This window comes from Cucumis melo, chromosome 1 (assembly GCF_025177605.1).
Source record: "Cucumis melo cultivar AY chromosome 1, USDA_Cmelo_AY_1.0, whole genome shotgun sequence".
Lineage (NCBI taxonomy): Eukaryota > Viridiplantae > Streptophyta > Magnoliopsida > Cucurbitales > Cucurbitaceae > Cucumis > Cucumis melo.
Genome location: NC_066857.1, coordinates 32753195 through 32774668, shown reverse-complemented (window position 1 = coordinate 32774668; position 21474 = coordinate 32753195). Strand labels below are relative to the sequence as shown.

The 21474-nt window shown below is 37.0% G+C and overlaps 2 protein-coding genes across 5 annotated transcripts; one reads left to right on the top strand and one right to left on the bottom strand.

Moving 5' to 3' along the window:
* The first annotated feature begins 10663 nt into the window (after positions 1-10663).
* LOC103492824 (uncharacterized protein OsI_027940) lies at positions 10664-13094 on the top strand. Its single transcript, XM_008453368.3, has 6 exons — positions 10664-10880; positions 11770-11956; positions 12130-12283; positions 12396-12442; positions 12520-12613; positions 12777-13094. Exons 1-6 carry the CDS (start codon positions 10876-10878, stop codon positions 12896-12898), a joined length of 609 nt encoding a protein of 202 aa, XP_008451590.1. The 5' UTR covers positions 10664-10875; the 3' UTR covers positions 12899-13094.
* Positions 13095-13623: 529 nt separating this feature from the next.
* LOC103492825 (DNA mismatch repair protein PMS1) lies at positions 13624-20292 on the bottom strand. Of its 4 annotated transcripts, none has more exons than XM_008453369.3 (11): positions 19878-20291; positions 19275-19598; positions 17393-18583; positions 16573-16844; positions 16362-16488; positions 15837-15905; positions 15671-15744; positions 15441-15506; positions 14721-14824; positions 14101-14282; positions 13624-13978 (listed from the first exon to the last, which is right to left on the bottom strand). In XM_008453369.3, the coding sequence occupies exons 1-11, from the start codon at positions 20109-20111 to the stop codon at positions 13856-13858; spliced, it is 2766 nt and encodes a 921-aa protein (XP_008451591.1). In that variant the 5' UTR covers positions 20112-20291; the 3' UTR covers positions 13624-13855. The 4 variants fall into 4 exon arrangements, 3 of the variants coding, with proteins under 3 accessions (XP_008451591.1, XP_050943205.1, XP_050943211.1); XR_007822227.1 differs by lacking the exon at positions 13624-13978 and adding an exon at positions 14384-14454 and having other exon boundaries at positions 14140-14282; positions 19878-20292; XM_051087248.1 differs by lacking the exon at positions 13624-13978 and having other exon boundaries at positions 14144-14454; positions 19878-20292.
* Between the last annotated feature and the right edge of the window lie 1182 nt (positions 20293-21474).

The following is a 21474-nucleotide window of genomic DNA, read 5'->3' as shown; positions in this document are numbered from 1 at the left end:
ATTGCATACGTTACATGTTTCTTTTTATGAAAACTATAGAGGATTAAGTTTGAATGTTAATGTTGAGTGTTAATTAAGAAAGGTATCACCAACAAAATCTCCTATTATTTATTGCACTCATCCCCACAAAATCACCTATTTTCATCAATGCTAAGCTCAAGGGAGAGAAATTAATGCAATGTTTAAAAGTATATAATGTGTACTTAATGAGGTCTAATAATTATGTATTAATGTCTACATGTAAATGTTGGTTGAGAATAGTTTTTTTTTTTCTTCTTTTGATTGAACTTGGAGTGCAATGTGTCTTGTATACTCCAATTTGCTCAAATTAGTTGTTGACTGATTGAATACTACAATTTTAGCAAAATATATATTTTTAGAAATATTACCTTACAATTCAATTAAAAATCAAAACCAAACTTTAAAAATTGAAAATCTTACTTTTTGTTTTCAAAATTATAATAAAAAATCGGAAAAAAAAAATAAACTTCATTTTCAAAAATAAGAAAAATTTTGTCTCATGAAACTAACCGATTTAAAAAGTAAATCTCTTTCTACCAAAATAAACGATATTTTCTAATCATGCAATTAACAAAAAAAAAATGAAGCATTAGTCAAACAAAGATTTGAGTTAGTTGGGGTTTAGATGTGAGATTTAATAAATAAATCATGTTTATTCAAAAGAGAAGATGAATAATGACCTGCTAAGTTTACTTAAATAAATATCATGAATCTCTATTTTTCTTTTTTCTTTTTCAAATTTAATAATTTTTAGAAAATAAAAAGAAAAAGAATACATGAAACCGAGGCTTCACGTGATTCACATGGTTGGTTCCAAAGCCCTTTTTCCTCTTTTTTCTAAGGGAATTTTTTTTATATATATATTTTGTAGTCTATCAAATTATCTATTTATCTTCATGCATGTTCAAAATTTCAATCATATATTTTCAAATATATCAAATAAAAAGAGATCCAGTGAAAATTTGAAGTAAATGGCAAACCACAGTGGATAGATTTTTATTAATGTATGAATGTCACTTGTAAATTCTATCGATATAGAATTTTGTTTTATTTTGTAAATATTTTAATAGATTTTGTCCAAAGAAAAAGGGCATTTGATTTTATTACACTATAACACAAATGTTGTCAATTTACGGTTAATTTAGTATTTGTATTTATTTAATATATGAAGTTCATCTCATAATTAATCGATAAGAAAGAGAAGTAATTTACTTTGTTACATTTGATAAGTTTATTTTTGTTAGACAAAAGATAAATTTGATTGGTAATGAATATGTGAGTTTTAATGTTGGAGAAAAATGGGAATGTGTAATTGGAATGAATCTTTAGAACGGTGATTTATATTATATTGTGGAATTGTTATTAGTTTGATGAATCACGTGAATCAGACCGATTGGAGAGAATCAAAATGGATTCTATTCTTCTTTCTGTAATATAAAGAAATATTGAATTACCATTTTACCCTTCTTCCATCATTACAATTTTAACTTTTTCAATTTTGCAACTGTTTCTTTAATAGTAGACTTAAAACAAACTAACCAACTAATCAAATTTATTATAATTGATTTTTTTACGAACCGTAAATATTTTGTTGATTTCATAAAGTAGTGATATAATAATTATATTTGTTGTGATATAATAATTTCATAAAGTAGTCTACATAAATTTAATAAAAATATATATTGAGTTTTTTTATAATATAGTAAAATAAATCAAATATATATAAATACAGTAAAATATAACATTGGCTATAATATTTTATTATATTTATATATATTTGATTTATTTTACTATATTATAAAAAAACTCAATATATATTTTTATTAAATTTATGTAGACTACTTTATGAAATTATTATATCACAACAAATAAAATTATTTACAAAATACAGTAAAATTTATTCAAACTGGAAATATAAAATTCTTTTTCAAATCTCTATTCTATCCCCATTAAATCTCTACCCTTCATTAATATATTGAAATTTTCATCTCACAAACAAAAACAAAAATTTCCTACTAACATATACACCATCTTTCCTTCCAAAGACATATGGGAAAACATGCAATATGATACTTCGTTGTTGGTCATTTTCACAACTTTGTTCTTTTATGATATCTATTATTTGAGAGTTTTTTTTTTTTTTTTTTTTTTTTTTGTGAAAATTTCAATTTCATATCAATTGAATTGATCATCTATAATAAGATGTAGACCCATATAGAAATTAAATAATGTAAAGGTTCTGTCATGAATATCCTAAAGAAGGATTTACGGTTGTTTGATTATAATCTCGTTAAAAGGATTATAGTGGTATATATGTTGGATTCTAAACCTGCAAAAAGATTTACGAGGCCTTGACTTTTGACGTGTAAAAATTAGATTAGCTGACCATTTCAGTTCATATCTCTAAAAGCTTCCTCCCTAATTCGTAAAGTATTTGATGTAGTCTTATGTTGAACGAACTACTATGATCACTTGGCTTCATCTTTTTCTTCCCTTTCTTTACTTTGTTATTGAAGTTGACTGTTTCTCTTTTGCTACACTAATTTTTGTTCTTTTTTCAATTGCTTTTTAACACTAAGATATAGTATTGTATTGTAGAGGATAATTGAAGAATTTGTAGTTTGATATTGTATTCAATTTAGTATTATCATTATTTTCGAGATTAATAATTAGATGTTTAACCCTCGTAAGAAATGTATATATTCTATTATACATATCCCTTTCTACTTGAGAAGATTTCATGCAAAGAAAACCTATTGGTTGGAGAGTTTATAACCGTTGTCTTAAAGGGAAAAAACAATAAAGTAAAAGGAGATGACGAAGTTGAAATGTGTTGATGTAGACAACCCACAATTGATCAACCGCCAAAGAAATGATAATTTAGCTTCGAAAAACTTTTATTGAACATGAGTACATATATATACTTGGTTGTGTTTAAAAGTGATTTTGAAATGATAAAAATTGTTTTTCAATTATTTCGATTTTGTATTTATTTGAGTTTTTTTTTCTTTTTTGAAGAGTTATTAAACTGTTGGTCAATGAACAACATCCTATTTCTTCATTTACATTCCGACTTAAGGAATTTTTCTCTATTTCATCTCTTTCTTCTTTTTGAATTTGTGTTGAGTTGTGTAACTGAGAGCAAATTTCAAAGCATTCTGTCAAATTTAGAGTAGTTGGTGTCACGTCCCGTGAAACGACACCGAAATAGCCCCAAAGTTGCGCCCAAATGTGCCCACGGCTCCCTAAGGATAGGCACGGAGGAGCCCTGACGTGGCCACAAGACAGCCCACAGGTGGCCACACCACACGCCCATGACACTGGTGTGTGCCTCTCGAGGACAACCACAACATCTGTGCCACGGACAGCCCAGGAGCACGACACCATGACACCCCCGGATGCCCATTGGTACGACCATCGGCCCCAAAGCACCAACAATCAGCACAGCCCATGCGCACGGGCACATGCGCATGACCAGGCGGCAAGCCCAGCATGCACGCGGACAGGCATGCACACCCACCAGACGCCGCCCATACTCGCTCAGGCAAGGCACACGCGGCACAATGCGCGGGCGCCCCGAATAAGCCGCAAGCACCAGCGCTACAGCGGTAGCCCATGCGCACAAACAGCAGCGCATGGCACGGCGGCCAACCCAGCATGTGCGCATACAGACGCACACGCCCGCCAGACGGCCGCTCAAGCAAGGCGCGCGCGGCAGGATGCGCGTGCGCCCCATACGAATGTGGCATGGCGTGCACGACAGGCAGCACGCACGACCCACGCAGGTGCAGCACGGCGCGCGCAGTGTCACAATCGTAACTTCTCAACACGATTGTGCGGCACTTTCTTAGCTCGATCAGCAAGTCAGCCGTTCGAAAATCGGAATCTGCGGATAAACTCGCGGTATGACGTAGCCTCCCTCCCCGTTCTTGGGAAAATGTTTTTATAAAACGGGAGAGAGAAAGTAAATAGTTGAAAACGTCATAAAGAAAGCATTGAAGACTGTCAATTGCAAGGAAAATAGCTTAACATGCAAAGAGTGCGACAAGGCTTGGGCAGGGGTCGGACTAGTCATGTACCCCCTATAGTACATATTGAGAATTTTGGCCTTGGCAAGCTTGCATATGAAAAAGCCGAAATGTCACACTGTGACTCGGCGACACCTAAATGAAAGAATTAACCTAAACTACTTTCAAGACATAAAGATAAAGTGATTTGGGGGTATTCGGGCATACGGCCAATGGTAAATAATACCTTGGACAATTATGCCCTTGACATTCTCCCCCACTTAAACGGTTGACGTCCTCGTCAACTGGCGAAGCTGGAGCTCTTCGGTCTTCTGCATCCACGCTTCAAAATCTTCGACAGGTCCTCCACTGATTACCTCCACGAGGGGCTTCTTCCGCTGCACCAGGAATTTATGTACCTCCCTCGTGGGCCTTCTACCAATCCTTACTCTGTCAGCAAAGGCTTGCTCGACTTCTCTGTCTTCCTCCAAGTTTAGGTTGACAGATGATCGTACGACATTGTTGCACCGTTAAATGGGAGCTTGGTCTTCCACTCGGACTCAAGAGGGCATCGCTCTCGATTTACCCCCTCCTCCATCGGCCTTGAAGCTTCTTCTAGGCACACTCGAGCGATGTCGGCCATCTGTTCTCATTCCTCCTCAACTCTGTGAACTTGAGGGCGGTCCCCTACGTAAGGACTATCAGCGAGAGGCGGCAATGCATGATGCCTCTTACCTTTAATCTCAAACGGACTTCTCTTGCTCGGCGAGTCTGTCTGAGCACTATGACCGAATTGGGCTACCTTCAGCAGTTGAGCCCAATTCTTTTGTCTGCCATCAACACAATGATGCAGGTATTCTCCGAGCACACAACTGAATTGCTCGGCTTCAACTTCAGGAGTCTTGGCCGCATCGACGACCCCAAGACTGGGCCCCTCGATAATGGCTTGCTTTGAACCATTCAAGGCGACCTGACGCTCGCGATTCTCACTCCACTGAGAGTCTTCTTCTCTCAACGACCCACCTTGGTGGCACTCCCCCACATGACTCGACGCACTCATCTGGCTCTGCACAGAACAACACTGTCCTCCCTTGACATCAGTAAGACTCAGCGGCACCACAGGGAACTCGTATGCTTCATGCCTAGTGACACAATTTTTCTTGAGTCCCTTTGCCTTCGTTGTTCTTACTCGACATTGCCTCGGTCGGTCGTCTGACTTTGGGAGATGCTTCACTCCACGTGGGCAGTCCACCCGCCTCGTGAGCATGGGGAGTGGACACTTACGCCGGACTGTGAGCTTACTCTGGGTACGACGGTCAACACACTATTGTGGGCTTCTGTCCTTCTTCTTCAGGGAAAGGACGTGGGCTTCATACGGAGCTTGTACAGGCCTACTACATCCCGTATTTACCAACATCTTTGATGGTTTTCGAAGTTTGGCTAACTACGGCGGCGCCATGCGATAAGCATTCTTCACATGCGCTTTTGCCTCTAATGGCGACTCCACCCCATGGTCGGTTCTCCTTCGCATCGACGAGGACTTGGGCCAACTACTTGGCATCACACCATGGCACTTCTTCGGGACACAAAGAGTGTCTTTAGGGACTGTCTCCCTCGGCTTTTCCAACGCCCCAAGCAGAATCTCCACAGATAGTGGTTCCTCTTGGGCGTGACTCTCGTCTAGTTGCATGGCCGATATCATTTTGAACCCGTTAGGCTGGCGAATATCTTCTTGCACTACCGTGGGGAAGGATCCGGTAATCGCTAGACATTTGGCTGAAGGCATTGGAATGACCTGATGTTCAAGGAGGAACTCCATTCCCAGCACTACATCAAAGTCGTCCATCTTTACAACCACAAAGTCTACGGGGCCTCTCCATCCTCCCAACTTTATCGTCGTTCTCTTCACCAATCCGACGATAGGTAGGGCAATGGAATTCACGGCTTTCATCTTTCCTGAATCCCTCTCCCAACGGAGCCTTAGACGCCTAGCTTCTGCCTCTGTAATAAAGTTGTGGGTTGCGCTAGAATCGACCATAGTGCTCTTAGCTTGCTTTTGGTTGATCCAGGCGTCTACATACAGTAAGCCCCCTTTTGTTGGTACATGTCCCTCCCCCGACTTTTTCTGGAGAGATGACATGTACTTTATGGCCTCTATTCGAGTCCTTTCACCCTCATCTATCAGGCCCGCTTCATCCTCAGCATGATTTGACTTATCATCTGAATCCGCGATTAATGAGGCCTGAAACGCATGGAAGTCGACTTTATTCGGGCATTCTCTCGCCAAATGTGGCCCCTAACAAATGAAACAACTGAGGTGACGCTTGGTTGGGCTTCGATCATTAAGCCTTCGCCATGCATTTTCGGTGGTTGACTGGTAAGGTATGCGGTCTTTACCAGAACGTTTGTCTCCCTCGACAGCTTTGGGAGAACCCGGGCGACTATTCCTATTCCTTCCAGGTGAGGAACTTTGGTGATGCTTCACATCATGAGAGTCACCGATCAAATCAAACAATCGTTCGGCTGTTGCATACGCTGACGTGAGGTCTTGGACCCTTTGTTCATATAACTTGGTCTTGGCCCACGATTTTAGCCCTTCGACAAAACAGAAAACTTTGTCTTTCTCTGACATATCGCGAATGTCTAACATCAAGCCGGCAAACTGTTTCACGTACTCTCGGATGCTGCCGGTGTGTTTTAGATCATGCAATTTCCGCCGAGCCAAGATTTCCACGTTCTCGGGGAAGAATTGCGAGCGAAGTTCTCTCTTCAGGATGTCCCACGTATCTATTGTGCAACGCCCTTCCTGTATGTCCATGTATCGGGACCTCCACCACAACTTGGCATCCTCACACAGATACATCGTCGCCAATGTCACTTTGGCTTCTTCGGTGACTGTGTTTGTGGCCTTGAAGTACTGTTCGAGGTCAAATGTGAAGTTCTCTAAGGCCTTTGCATCCCCACCCCACAGAAGGGTTTGGGTTCCGGAACCTTCACCTTAGTAACAGGAATTGTTCCTCCACCCGGAACTTGGTTTGCCATTGCTCGCATTGTGAGATTTCATTCCTAACGACATCGAGGGTGGCTCGAAAATCCTCTGACATGCCGTTTATCATCTCTAGAAGTGTCTTCTGAGAGCTATCTAGCTCGCTGACACGTTCTTCCATGTGGGGCAGCAAAGCCTGATAAACTGTCCCCACGCTCATAGTTAACAGTTCTTCCAACGTTGGTGTTTGCTTCCAAGGTTTCGACTCTTGCCAACAACTCTTGTATCGGCAACGCTTCGACACGGCTAGCTACCGCATCGATTGCATCAGTTTTCTCGAAAATTTCATCGAGAGGAGACTCCAAGTAGCGGATGGAGTGGGGAACTTCGACTAGGAAGAGCATCTGTTCTTCCAGCTTTACTAGTCGGTCTTTCTGGGTCTTGCCCGATGGATTCGACGACGACATGTTTCGGTCTTATCGTCAATTAGCCAATTTTGCTCTGATACCACTTGTCACAATCGTAACTTCTCAACACGATTGTGCGGCACTTGCTTAGCTCAATCAGCAAGTCAGCCGTTCGAAAATAGGAATCCGCGAACAAACTTGCGGTATGACGTAGCCTTCCTCCCCGTTCTTGAAAAAATGTTTTTATAAAACGGGAGAGAGAAAGTAAATAGTTGAAAACGTCATAAAGAAAGCATTGAAGACTGTCAATTGCAAGGAAAATAGCTTAACATGCAAAGAGTGCGACAAGGCTTGGGCGGGGTCGGACTAGTCATGTACCCCCTATAGTACATATTGAGAATTTTGGTCTTGGCAGGCTTGCATATGAAAAAGCCGAAATGTCACACTGTGACTCGACGACACCTACACGAAAGAATTAACCTAAACTACTTTCAAGACATAAAGATAAAGTGATTTGGGGGTATTCGGGCATACGACCAACGGTAAATAATACCTTGGACAATTATGCCCCTGACACGCAGCACCACGCCCATGCGCGCGCGCCACACGACGGATGGCATGCTGCGCGCAACGTTGTGCGTGCAGCCGAAGCACGCGTCGGGCACGCACGCCCATGGCCGAGAAGAGCCGAGATGTTTCTAGAAGATTCGATGACAGACGTTTGACTCCGTAACGAGCGGAACGCGCGCACGCCTGACGGACGTAACGGCGACCTGCGCGCGCGCTCCGCGCCTCTCCAGACACGCCCAGACGCTTCGAAGTTAATTATTGATCTTGTTTTGAATATACATCTACCACATTTTCAAGTTTTTCTAGAAGTCTTTGACCTATATAGTCTTTTGTTATTCCATCTTCTTTATCTTTTAAAATTGTTGTTATATGTTTATATTGTAATTATTTAATTTCTTTATTTTGTAATCAATTTGCTAATGTATTTGATTCTTATTCCCATCGTGTTTTAATTTTTATTTGAATTTCACTATGAATCATCCATTGTTAGAGAGAAACAATAGTGACATTGGTGGAAGAGAGAGATGGTGATGTCATCAACAACATACTCGAAAATGATAGAACCACATTCACACACAATCAACTTAGATCGAAGCCTACTAGATAAATGCCCAAAAACTAGGGAGAAAATATCAAATGATTGGTTTTTGAAAAAATGTAGATGACATTTTATTGAAAATACACTCTCATTCGTCTCACCTATTCTTATTTTTCTCACTCACAAATCTCCGTTGCTCAATCTCGTTGTCACTCTCGACCACTCTCCCTCAAATCGGTTTCCTTCTCACTCAAATAGTGTCAACGCTCAAGCTCGATGGTGTTGTGTCGCTTTTTGCCCCTAACGTTCATCTCATAGTCTCACACTACAAAACCAAAATAGCCCACTGCTCGCATTCACCGGAGGTTGCATCGGAGCTGCTCGTTGGTGGTGGAGTCGTGGGCATGATGTATGCTTTTGAAAATCATGTGTGTTTCTAAGATTCTTACGTCCAATTAAGGCATCCTTTATGACATTAATTCTGCTCTTCCATTTTCTTTATTTCTTACTTTTTGCTTTTGATTTTAAAAATAAATTAACGTATGTTATATTAGACTAATAAGAAAAAAGAAAAAAAAAAACTTAAGATTGTAAAGGCATTATTGATACGAACATAATATATTAACATTTTCACACACAAAAAAATCTACTTATTTGGATATTTTCATACATTCTTATAAATTATTTAATCATCTATAACGTTAGTTACGTATAGTATTTTCAAAATCTAATCTGGACGATGATAAAACTAATTAAAAAAAAAATCCCTTCAAAGGAATAGTAATAATTAATTATGTTCGGTTGTGAACAAAATAATTAAAAATAAAAAACTTATGATTGGTTAGATGGATAATTAATTCCTTGGATCTACAAAATAAGTGAATAATAAATTACGAACCAACTATAAGTTTAGGGATTATATAGAATTTATAAAATAAATAATAGTAAATTAATAAAACGTGTCAAATAATGAATGAGAGTGGTAGGTACTATGATAATCCTATAAACTTTTTTGCATTAGTAGTATCCCATAAGTAACATTTTATAATTTCTTAGCTCATCCAAAAAATCACCGTATAGGGTTTTTCTTTTCCTTCTTACTTTCCCGTTAACATTTTCTCTTGACGTAAACATTGAGCAAATCAAAGTGAGTAAGATAAACCTTTTGATATATAACCTTAAGCTATAGACATTTAGAATATTAAAATTGTTGACAAACATATAAAGTGGCGAAAGCTTATACAGTTATCAAAGATAACATATCGATCACTATTTTTACAATATCACTAGAATAATCTATTTTCATCCATCAACTGTCAAATCAATTTTAAAACGATGCTATGTACCTTTTTAGTTAAGGTAATTATAATAGGTAGAAATTATAAAGTATATAACAACTTTTTTAAAAAATTACAAATATAGCAAAGTCTATCACTGTTAGACTTCTATCGTTTATAAACTCTTAGGGTGGGTTTGGGGGAGGGAAAAGAGTTATGGGGGAAAAGGATTATAATAATCCTAGGATTATGATAATCCTAGTGTTATGATAATATGTGTTTGGGGGAAAAAATATAAAAGATAGTATTATAATAGTATGTGTTTGGGGGAGAAATTATGATAGTAGTGTTATAGTAATATGTGTTTGGAGGAAGGATTATGATTGGAGTAATTTAAAAAATAATAATAGAATTTAGATTGGGTTATTTAGATAGGGTAATGTAGAGTTGTAAGAAAGTAAAAATAGGATAAGATAGGGTTATTTAGGGATTATGATTATTTATCATATTCCTTGGGCCAAACACGGTTTGGCCCAATTTCCTAATCCTTTTCCCTCTAAAACCCCATCCCAAACACGCCCTTATGGTTTATCAGACCAATATTTACTACATAGCCTATTATTGATAAGTTTTAACAAATTTTTCTATACTTATAATTTTTTTAAAATATTATATTTAATTATTTTGAATCTAATAGATGATATTAGTTACAATCCGGGAGGTGGAAACACCAATCTCATCAACGACATTATCCACGTGAGGGTATAGTTGGATTAGGGCAAGAAAAAGGCCCAATTAGAAAGGGCCCAATAAGAAGAATATGAGCCCATGAAGATGTAATGGAAGGCAAATTGAAGACAAAAATTGAAAAAGTTGGCATCTAGAGAAGTGAGGGAGATTATTTGTAGCTAGAAAGTACTAGAACCCTCATTCGCTCTTCTTTTATCCCACAACTCATACCGCCCACTTGGCTTATCTTCTGACTTTAGGGTTTCTGTTTCTTCTTCCCTAATACTTTCTCTAGGGTTTTTCACTTTTTCTTCCCACCGTCTTTGTATAATCCGAAGCAATGAGGTAAATTACTGTTCTCTTTCCCTCCTTTTCAACCTTGATTTTCCCGTGGATTGCATTCTTATGGGTGTCTGTTTTGATCTGTGATTTTGTGATCTCTAACTCTACTGGGCTGTGCCTAATTTATGAGATCATCGTTGCTTCTTTTACTTTGGGTACTGGGAGTCGGAGGTTGTCTTCTGAGTTGTTGCGTATAAATGTCTTACGAAATTATTATGGTAGTGGTTTTTTTTTTCTTTTTCTGTTCGTAATTGATGTGTTTTTTGGGACTTGGAATTTGTAAAGGCTTGGTTGGTTTTGTGATGAGAATTGTGGGAATATCATTGTGGTTTACGTAAGGTTTTAAATAGTTCTTGATTTTCTTAGTCGGGAGGGTTGTAAGTTTTGATTCTGCCATCACTCTTTTTTTTTTTTTTTTTGGTTTGCAGTCTTTTCTCCAAGGGTCCCAGGATTGTTTTTCTAATCGAATACAAGTTTTCTGTTGTCATCATTTACTGTATATTTGGTGACATGGGTTTTTGTTTTTTTTTTTTAACTTATAGGGGCTTTAGATAAATTTTTAGATTGCTGTGTCAAGCTACAGCTGGGACTTGTTGCTATTGTGTTATTATGGTGCAAGTCAAATTGGTCAACTGAGGTCTTATCTTGTTGGCCCCGTTTCATTTTTTGCTGAGTTTTATATTAAAATAGCGTCTTGGTTTGTCGTTTCGAATTTTGAGTGGGTTAGGTGGCTAGCTGTTTGAATTCATTCTGTTGGATGATATATGGACTCATGGACGTGATCTAGTTTAATTCATACTTTTGAGAATTCCCTATGTGAACGTAACTTTTGGGACTGTTGCAATTTATCTATACGTTTATGATTACTGATAACATTTGTTAAATAATGTAGTCGTCATCCTGAGGTGAAATGGGCTCAGAGACTGGACAAAGTCTTCATCACTGTTCAACTCCCTGACTCAAAGGATTCTAAGGTCAATCTTGAACCAGATGGAGTATTCACTTTCTCTGGTAGTGCTGGTTCGGAGAATCATCATTATGAACTGAAGTTGGAGCTTTTCGATAAAGTTAATGTTGAGGTATGTAGACATTACTTCTCTTTTAATTAATTCTTGCCGTGTATGTTCCATTTAGAGTATGCTTTCACATATTGAATGGACCCTGTAGTTTGCATCTAATTTCTAGTCGTCAGGAAATATCTGAAGAAATATATGATATACTGGTTTAACAATACAGAATTCTTGTCTAACAGGAAAGTAAAGTTAACATTGGAGTTCGGAGCATATTCTGTATCCTAGAAAAGGCAGAGAAGGGATGGTGGAAAAAGCTATTGCGTGGAGATGGAAAACCACCCCATTATGTCAAAGTAGATTGGGACAAATGGGTGGATGAGGATGAAGATGATGGTAGTTCTGTTGTGCCTTAAGTTTTTGCGTTCTACTATGTTTTTATACTTTTCATCCTTTATTGCGTATCTACCATTGTGTATCGAATATCAACATTCTTTTGGATGATCAGGAACTGCTGGCCTAGGTGACTTGGATTTGGGAGGCATGGACTTTTCGGTAAGGATGTGATAGTTGAACTGGTTGATTTATTCTCTATTTCTATATCCTGTTCTAATCAATAATTTATCTTGCAGAAATTCGGCGGTATGGGCGGCATGGGTGACATGGACATGGGAGACATGGGCGATATGGGAGATGATAACGACTCCGATGACAGTGATGATGATGGTGAGTTCCCACTTTGCTCGAGTGTAACTGAAATGGTCGAATGTATAGGCTATAGAAATATTGACTACAGTATTTCGATCACATTTTCCCTCTCCTATTTTGATGGTAACTTGTATGTTATATGCCGTTTTGTGTTGCTGATATCTTTTGTTGTATCTTGTAGAACAAGAGGTGTCAAAGCCAGAAAAAAGTGGCGATAAGGTGGAGTCTGCAAAGCCGGAGGGTGAAATCAAAGGTGGAGTTGGGTCCTCAGAAGAGAAAAAGGAAGCTGCAGCTAGCACATGATTTTGCGGGGTTCATAAATAACCAAGCATTTGATAATGTTTTCATAGTTGTGGCTTGAATTTTTGAGCTTTATGATGTGGCCTATTTCATCACTGTGTAATTTCTCTGGAACTGCTATTTTTGAACTGCTTAAATCTTTGCAATCCAGGAAAAAATATTATTTCACTAGTCTATACTAGATGATGCATTAGAATGAGTTGAACTGAGTTGTGTGGCTTTTTCTTAGTTTATGTGTTACGGTTTGCTTAGTGATTGCTCTTTTTTTTTTTTTTTTAATTTCTTTTGCTGACAGATTTATGATACTAAGTAATATGGAAAATTGATGGTTCGTTATTTCAACAAGAGCATGAACGAGGAACGCTTAAAATTGCAACTTATTTTCTCTGTTTTTTTTAATATTAGTATAAAGTTGAGTTTGATGTGTTGCTCTTTGAACTCGTCTGTTTATTTCCCAAACTCTCGAAAGGATCTTGGTAGTAAGATTGTATTCTTTCAACTTTTTCTTTTTTAAACTCTTTTAGTCGTATTAGCACAAGTAAGAAGGTAAATTTTGAGTTAGAAACCAAATAAAAAAAGAGTACCATATAAATTTGGCGATAAAATCACATTCTTTGAAAATTGGGGCATTATACGCCAACGTCGGCGGTGTTAAACCAGGATGATCGCATGCACGAATATCAATACAAGGTAAAACAAGAGGGAAGAGCCAATAGAAACTAGACGCATTTGCCAGAATAGTAGGTAGGGGGAGCGCATGCACCTTATCACTAATATAACTGTTAATATTTACACATGGATAGCTTAACTATACTTTTGAACTATACACAAATTACACAAACAGGGAAACTAAAACTCACATGAATGTGAGGTTGACCCAGATAAATTAAAGTTAGCCTGTAATTACGATTCCACATTCTAAACTAAAAGAGGAGAAAAATAAGAATGAAGAAGAAACATTCAACAGTCAGCCTCCTGTTCTTCTGACCTTTTAACTGTTGTAAGATCCACCAAGTGTCTCATGGTTGGCCTTCCATGAGGGCAGTTCCAAGGAGATTTCAGCTCTGCCAAATGCTCCAATATCTGATACAAACAACCATATCAGGAGGTCCAGCTGTTAATTCCGCACAAAGTGTTTCAGAAGAAACTTATTTTTTCAAGTCAGAGATTCCTTAAAATATAGAGTTAGCAGCATAGAGTGTCACCTTCTGCATTTCATTTCTTCCTAGTGGATCACCAATCATAACAGAAGATCTACATGCCCGAGATGCCAGCATTGCTCGAACTCGGGAAGGGCAGACTGAATCAGCAGTGTCCATCCGATAACAGCCAATTATGGAACACTCACCTTCACTATCGGCAAGTGTAGAAATCAGGTCCTTTACATCTGTTCGAACAACACCACTATTGTTATTATGTGTAACATTGCATTTTGTGCTGGAAAACCAGCAAGAAGCATCATAGAAAGTTCAAGCAAGTGGACTTAACGGTTCCCTCTATCTTTGAACAATGACACCTCAGTATTTACATTGTCTTTCAAAATGATCAAGGCAGAGACTCTGGAAGTATAGGAAAAAAATAAACAACTAAACCACATGTCAACAGACAACCCATTCCTTTAATTTCGATATTTCTTTATCCATATCTCTCTGCTCAACTATATAACTATTCCTAGTTCAATTTGATGTGAATAACCATGATTTGCAGCTTCCGTATCTAAAATTGTGACACTGAACGTGAAAGTTCTATATCTACATGGTAAAATAAACTCTTAACCAACACTTGTCTTACTGAAACTACAATTAGTGAAGCAAACGAGAACCACCTTCAACTCCAAATGTTATGTTTTTACTAAAAGGGACAGCTTTTAATCTGAATCGATTGCCAGGTAGAGCATGTGGATCTTCCTCTATAGTAAATCCATTTTTCCTGTCACCAGAAAGAAATTTGACTTTATCAAATAACAGACAAGGTTCAGCCAAAGCAATTCTAATAATGGAAGAAAAAATGGGAATTATATGCAGCATAATGTCACCTAAAAGTAAATTGAAACTAGGTAGTTCGAGTTATACAAATTCTGCTTGTACATCTCAAATATTGAAGGCACTACATAACAGATAAGGTTGCCTAGTATTAAATAAATAATCCCCCCCCCCCCCCCCCCCCCCCCCCCCCCCCCCCCCCACAAAAGAAAAAAAAGAAAAAAAAAAAAAAAGAAAGAAAAGAAAAGATAAATAGGTGATGAGATACTTCTGATCTGTGTTAGGAATCTACAACGAATGAATTTTTAACAATTTCTTCTCCATATTCCATAGAACTCCTCTACACTAGATGCAAAATTATAGCAGATGATCAGAGACAGAAATATGATTGTAGACATGTTGAAAGAAACGTCTCAATAATGTAATGAAAAAAAATCAAATGTTTAGGAGATACAAACTCTCACAAAGAGAGAAAAAGAAAAGATACGATCTCTCTGGTATAAATCAATAATTATAGGTCCTTTCTTGACTTCAAAAATAATTTCTCCAAAAACTACAATCACCTGAATACATCCATGTGAATCGAAACGACAACTTCTTCTTCAGCAGATAGTTCCAACCCCAACGGCCTGCAAGAACAATTAACAATGACCTCAGGAAAGCAGAGAAGGATTTTAACCAGACTTTCTATTTTCTCTCCCCTCAATTTCTGCTAACCAGAGAATTTTCCATAATTTCTCATCTCATTCTAACAGAAACTAAAACGAAAATAAAGAACAGCAAAGCCCCTCACCGCAGTAAAGGCTGTTGGTTCAAAATTGTCGATTGTGACAGTCGCTCAAAATTGTACTTCTCATCAGCTGCATGCTAAAATTTGAATATTTCCATAGATACATTTAAATTTTGGTATAACATGAAAAATTAACCAAAAAAGCCCAAGATGATTCAAGGAAAATCACCTGATCAACAATAAATAGATCTTGATCTAACTTCCCAATGATAAATCCAAGGTTGAATTGTCCAATCACCTATAAAATAGAAGTAATTATTAGTCCTTTCATCTTCAAGTGAAAAAAGAATCAATGTAAAACAATTGATTCGATTATGCTAAGGATGCTCTACTTTATCCTTTCGGCCTACAAGAAGCCAAAATTGACGTAGATTGTATTAACATCAGGAATTACTCATCTTCAATCTTGGCTTCAGCTTCCTAAATAAGAAAACCCATTTTCTTAAGAATGCCCCAAAGAGACTATGGCCAAACATTGCTATAGACTCTAATCAGGTCTTGAGAGGAGAATTTTAATGGAAGCAATCAAATGTCACCAGTGGCATGTCCTACTAGTGTAAGTCATGAAAGTTTGCAATAAACAGGTATTGTACATATAAGCACATACTGAAAGATATGGTCAACAGCAACTTACAACAAGTAATAGTTTCAACTGCAACAATCATTAGATAACGTAAAAAAAAAGTGGGTCAACCTTCATTCTACCAAAATCCTTCTTTCTGAAAAGCTTGTCCAATTCCCTAGCAGCTGCTTCTAAAGCTCTTGCTTTCCTGTCTTCATTATCAGGTTGGGAAAGCTTCACAGTAGCAGCAGCATAGTGGCTGCAAGCGAGGATAAAAAGTTAATTATTACTCTTGTACACTGTAAGAGTGGATATTATTGAACAATGTTAGCATTTCAGAGACCATTTCAACTTCTTTCGTTCACATGTATATCCATTCAATTTGTATCTCAACTGCCTCTGAATCCTTCTTTTCTTCAACTCATGAAAGTCAAAATGAAACGTTGAACATAACTTCAATTGAGGACTGGAGCTTTCTTTCAGCAAACCAGAAGGTTGTATTGAGCAGACGGGCAGTGGGAGATCCTCAGAAATAATCTCAAGATCCTTGGTGGGTGAAGCAGTAGATTCTATCACAGAAGAATGCACCTTGGCTATGGCTTCCCCTGTATCTTCCTACAAGAGAAATGGCTACATGAAGGGCCGGGAAATCTTAGAGACATCAAATTTTTGATAGACAGAGTATAATGAATAAAACACATACAATGTAATGATATCAAAATGTACCAACGTGGTCACTTGCCACCAAGCCATGCACCAATCCCATTTGTCCTCAGATTAAAATACAAGATGGAAGTTACAACGAATCGCACCTAAATGCCCAATAGTCTCGAAGAAATATCTTAATGCTTATATTAAATTACTTGTCTTGGCTTCCATGTAAATAGTTTGAAGTTCTAGGACAACTAGGGCACCCCAAATCATCAATTATTTGGGCAACCAGATTCTCTGACAGAAAAATTCTAGCATCAACAATTTTGAGTTGTATTCCAAAAGGGAAGAGGTACCACTTATAATGTGAAGTGATGCTTAGAATTTTCAAAAGGGAGAATTAATTTATTTCTAATCAATAAAGGAAACTATATATGAAGTTATGGCCTATATGGTTCATGATACTCCCAGTTGCTTCAAACATACCCCCACAAATGTAAAAAATTGTATACCTCTGTTGCTTCTCCATCATCACTATGGTCTGCAGAGGATGGTGGAAGACCAACTTTACTGAAGACTCTATCTGTTTTAATTTGAATTGAGCTGTCTTCATCATTCCCGACTGAAAAATCATCAAACACACGGCAGTTTCCATTAGTGCATTTTATATCCTTGGAAGTGATATCGGGACAGCTTTTCTTCCGTTGATTATTAAGAAATTGGTTTCTTAAAACGGGCACTTCAGACAGTGGTGCAGACGAAGTTTCAATTTTTCTCTTGTTTATAGTTACAAACTTGTCAAGTGAAGATTGAACACGGCTTGTATCTGTTCCAGTAACACACAAAAATGGAGAGGAAGGAGTAACGTGTACATCTTTCTTGTTACTGAGATAAGTTCTCTTATGCTGATCATGATCATTTAAAAGAGCATCAGCCTTTTTCGTGCCATGCATTCTAAGAGCAAAGTCCTTTCTGGTTACATTTTCCTCAACATCACTATTTAACACCTCAGTAGAATGTGAGGATTGTTCCACCTCTTTAATTTTATTGAAAGAATCATCATCATCAGCCAAAGGCTGATGAGAAGAAGCATCTCTGAGATCACCCCCATCAGATGAGAAATGTTCCAATGACATACACAATTTCCCATTATCAGAACACAGCTCAAGGCTATCAACTTGTACAGTAGGTTCTTCAACTTTGTTCACAGAATAACAGGCATTAGTTGGAGAATAGATCTTCAGTAATTCCTCTCTCAATGTTTGCAAAATGTGAGTTTCATCAGAGAAAAATATTTTTCTCTTATCGGGAGTTACGTTGACATCACAAGCTTTACTTGGAAGAGTGAAATTCAATATTGCAATTGGATATTGCCGGGAGTTTGCACCTTTATATAACTCATTTACAAGTTTGCTCACTTTAGGCATATCCACAGGTCGATTATTTACGAAAAAGAATTGTCGATCTCCCATATTCCTCCCACTTCCCTGTCCACTCTTTGATACAAATCCTTCAACTTTGCAATCATCTGATAATAATATAGATACAGACTCCAAGCAGTTGAAGGTATTCATACCAAATACTGTTATGATGTTGTCCTTAATGGAACCACTTCCCTGAGTTTTGAATACCACAGACTTCGCATTTTTTCCAGCAGAATTAGTGCATAAAAATCTAACTCCTCTTGCTATGACAGCATAGGCCTGGAATGAGGAATAGAACAATTGAAGACATTAAGTAACCAGAAAAGTTTTTTTAGAAAAAAGAGAGAGAGAGAGAGAGAGAGAGAGAGAGAGATGACTTTTCATATATATAAAATACATCGTTTCAGAAAATAATAAAATAAATAAGAAGGAAGCTTTCATTGGATGAAATTAAATGGGTTACAACTTATGAACGTATTTATACATATTATTAAAATATATTTACATAAGATAGTAAACAATAGAGGCCCTACCCTCTTGATGATGATCACACCATTTTCAACTCTGAAAAGAGAATCAAAATCCTTTCTTATCGATGTTGTTGTAGGAGTTCTCAAAGTAAAATTAATTCTTTAACGTTAAATAAGATAGTAACTAAACAACAAAGGCCCTACCCTGTTCATCTATGATCATGCAATTTTTCTTTCAAACATGAGATTTGAAATCCTTCCTTACGAATATTATCATAGGAGTTCTCAAATGTAAAATTTATTCTTTAACCTGTAATAGTAATGCAAGTTAAATTTTTCAATGCACCAAAAATTACAATTAGAAGTTGAGGAAAAATGTGTCTCCATATTTGAGCAAATAAAGACTGTTTACAGCCCATGTTTGGCATCGCCTAACAGCCTAATTAACATCCTACTTAATCCACTAATGATAGAACGTACATACAACAGAGAAAACTTACATTCAATAATGAAATGAGCTTGCCATATTCCTTTCGAATATTACGGCTGAACTCTTTGCTGCGCACAGGTAAATTGGAGAATAACTTCTTAACCATGACAGTGGTTCCAACTTGGCGTGCAGTTTTCTTCTCAGCAACTAGTAGTCCTGAATGATCAAAAGTTAAGTGGGTTGCAACAGACTCATTCTTTGTCTTAGTTTCAACGGTCAAAGTCCCAAGAGAACAAAGAGAACTCAATGCCTCTCCTCTGAAACCATAGGTAGTTAAAGATTGAAGATCAGGAAAATCTGATAATTTCGACGTATGATGCTTAAGAGCAAGAACCTGCGACATTAAAAAACAAACATATCAAACATAGTGGACAGTATATGCCTGTAAAGAATGAAAAATAGTATCAACCAATAAGAAATTCCATGTTCATAAAGCGTAAAAATCAACTGGGTTAAAAATGAATTCCTTCTAACGTATCAACGATCGATGGTCAACAGGAGTTAAGCCACAAATTTGTCATTTGTCATTTGTCATTTCCACAAAGAGGGAACCGTTGAAACTACGAACAAAGAAAAGAAAAAAGCTTTAGTTAATGAAAACTCAGAGAAATACCCTGAAATTGGTGGGAGAAATGCCGGACCCATTATCGATGACCTGGAACCATTCTTCTCCGTAATCTTTCAAGGAAATCTCGATGCTAGTGGCTCCGGCGTCCAAGCTGTTCTCCACTAACTCCTTGACGGCGGAAGAAAGGTCAAGAATCACTTGGCCAGCGCAAATTCGGTGGACGATACCTTTGTTAATGGGCTTAATAGTAGGGGAATCGACGGCATTTCCGACCTCCATTGTAATCCCAGAAATAATGCTTGCATCAAACGTGTGAAAACCCTAATTCAAGGATGAAGATGATGGATTTTGGCGCCAAAAGAAAGAACTGCGAGGGAACGAAGCTTCACTTCAGCTTTGGCCTCTCGACTCCTCCACACACAGCGACACTTCGCCCCTTTTTTTCTTTCTGTCTCTCTTTTTTTCTTCGTTTAGTTTATATTTTTTAGAATAATTATATTAGATAAATTAATATAAAGTTTATTGGTCAAATTAGTTCTTATCCTTTAATAAGTTTTAGACTTTAATTTTGTATTTAATAATTATCTAAATTTAGATTTTATATTATTTAAAAAGCTAAAATTTAATGAATGTCGAAAATGTGAGCAAGACGAAGCGAAAATGAGATCATAGAGCGAAAAAACTATCAAAATAAAATATATATTACAAAACAGGTAAAAAAAACATTCATTCATTACAACAAAACTGCATCTCATTACGACTCACCAAATGCTCAAAATATATTTGTATATAGATCCATATATTGTTTTGTATCAAATGAGACGGTTAAAGTTTTTTAATAAAAAAAACTCAAGATATATTATACATATAACTGAAAGAGCAAAGATGTATGAACACTTTTTATACAACTTGATGAAAATATATTAAAAATTCAAAAAGTATATTAAAAGTTTTGTTAAGGTCAAAGAAACTACTTTTAAAAGTTTAAACACCCGTTTAGACATTCATTCTAACTACGGGCACAAAGCTGTAGAACTAATCTCATTATACACCCTTTCCAAAGGTATATTTAATAACTTAAAAGGTAATATAATGTTTCAAACGAATGACTTTTTTTTATAAGTACATGAACATTTGATCTCAAGAAAAGAAAAATGTATGTTGAATATCATTTAATTATACATAGTTTGCGAGATTAATGAATTGTTATTGTCTTGACCAATTGATACAACATTGTTTACGAAGTTGATGCTAAAGTCCCACTTTGTTTCTTCAAATGGAACAATGTATACAGAAAAAAAAATGTCCAAAGTACCACATGTTGACACATCCTTGAAGGAGAGTCCAACCCGATTATCAAAAGAATCGGAAGTTTTAAGATAAGTTTGATGCCTCCTCAACTATGAAATTCATTTGTAGATGATGTTGTAGGTATGCCAACAACACACACACACGCACATATATGAATTTTCAAACAACCAATAGTTTTTGACATCAAAATAATTTGAAATTTGAAAGCAAACTTTTCAGAACTTAATCGAAGGATAATTTAGACATAACTTCTTCACAGGTACTTGTTGTCTTCATTTCTCAGCATGTCACCGCAGTTGCAATTTTTGTTAAGAAAAAAGTTAAAAAGGAG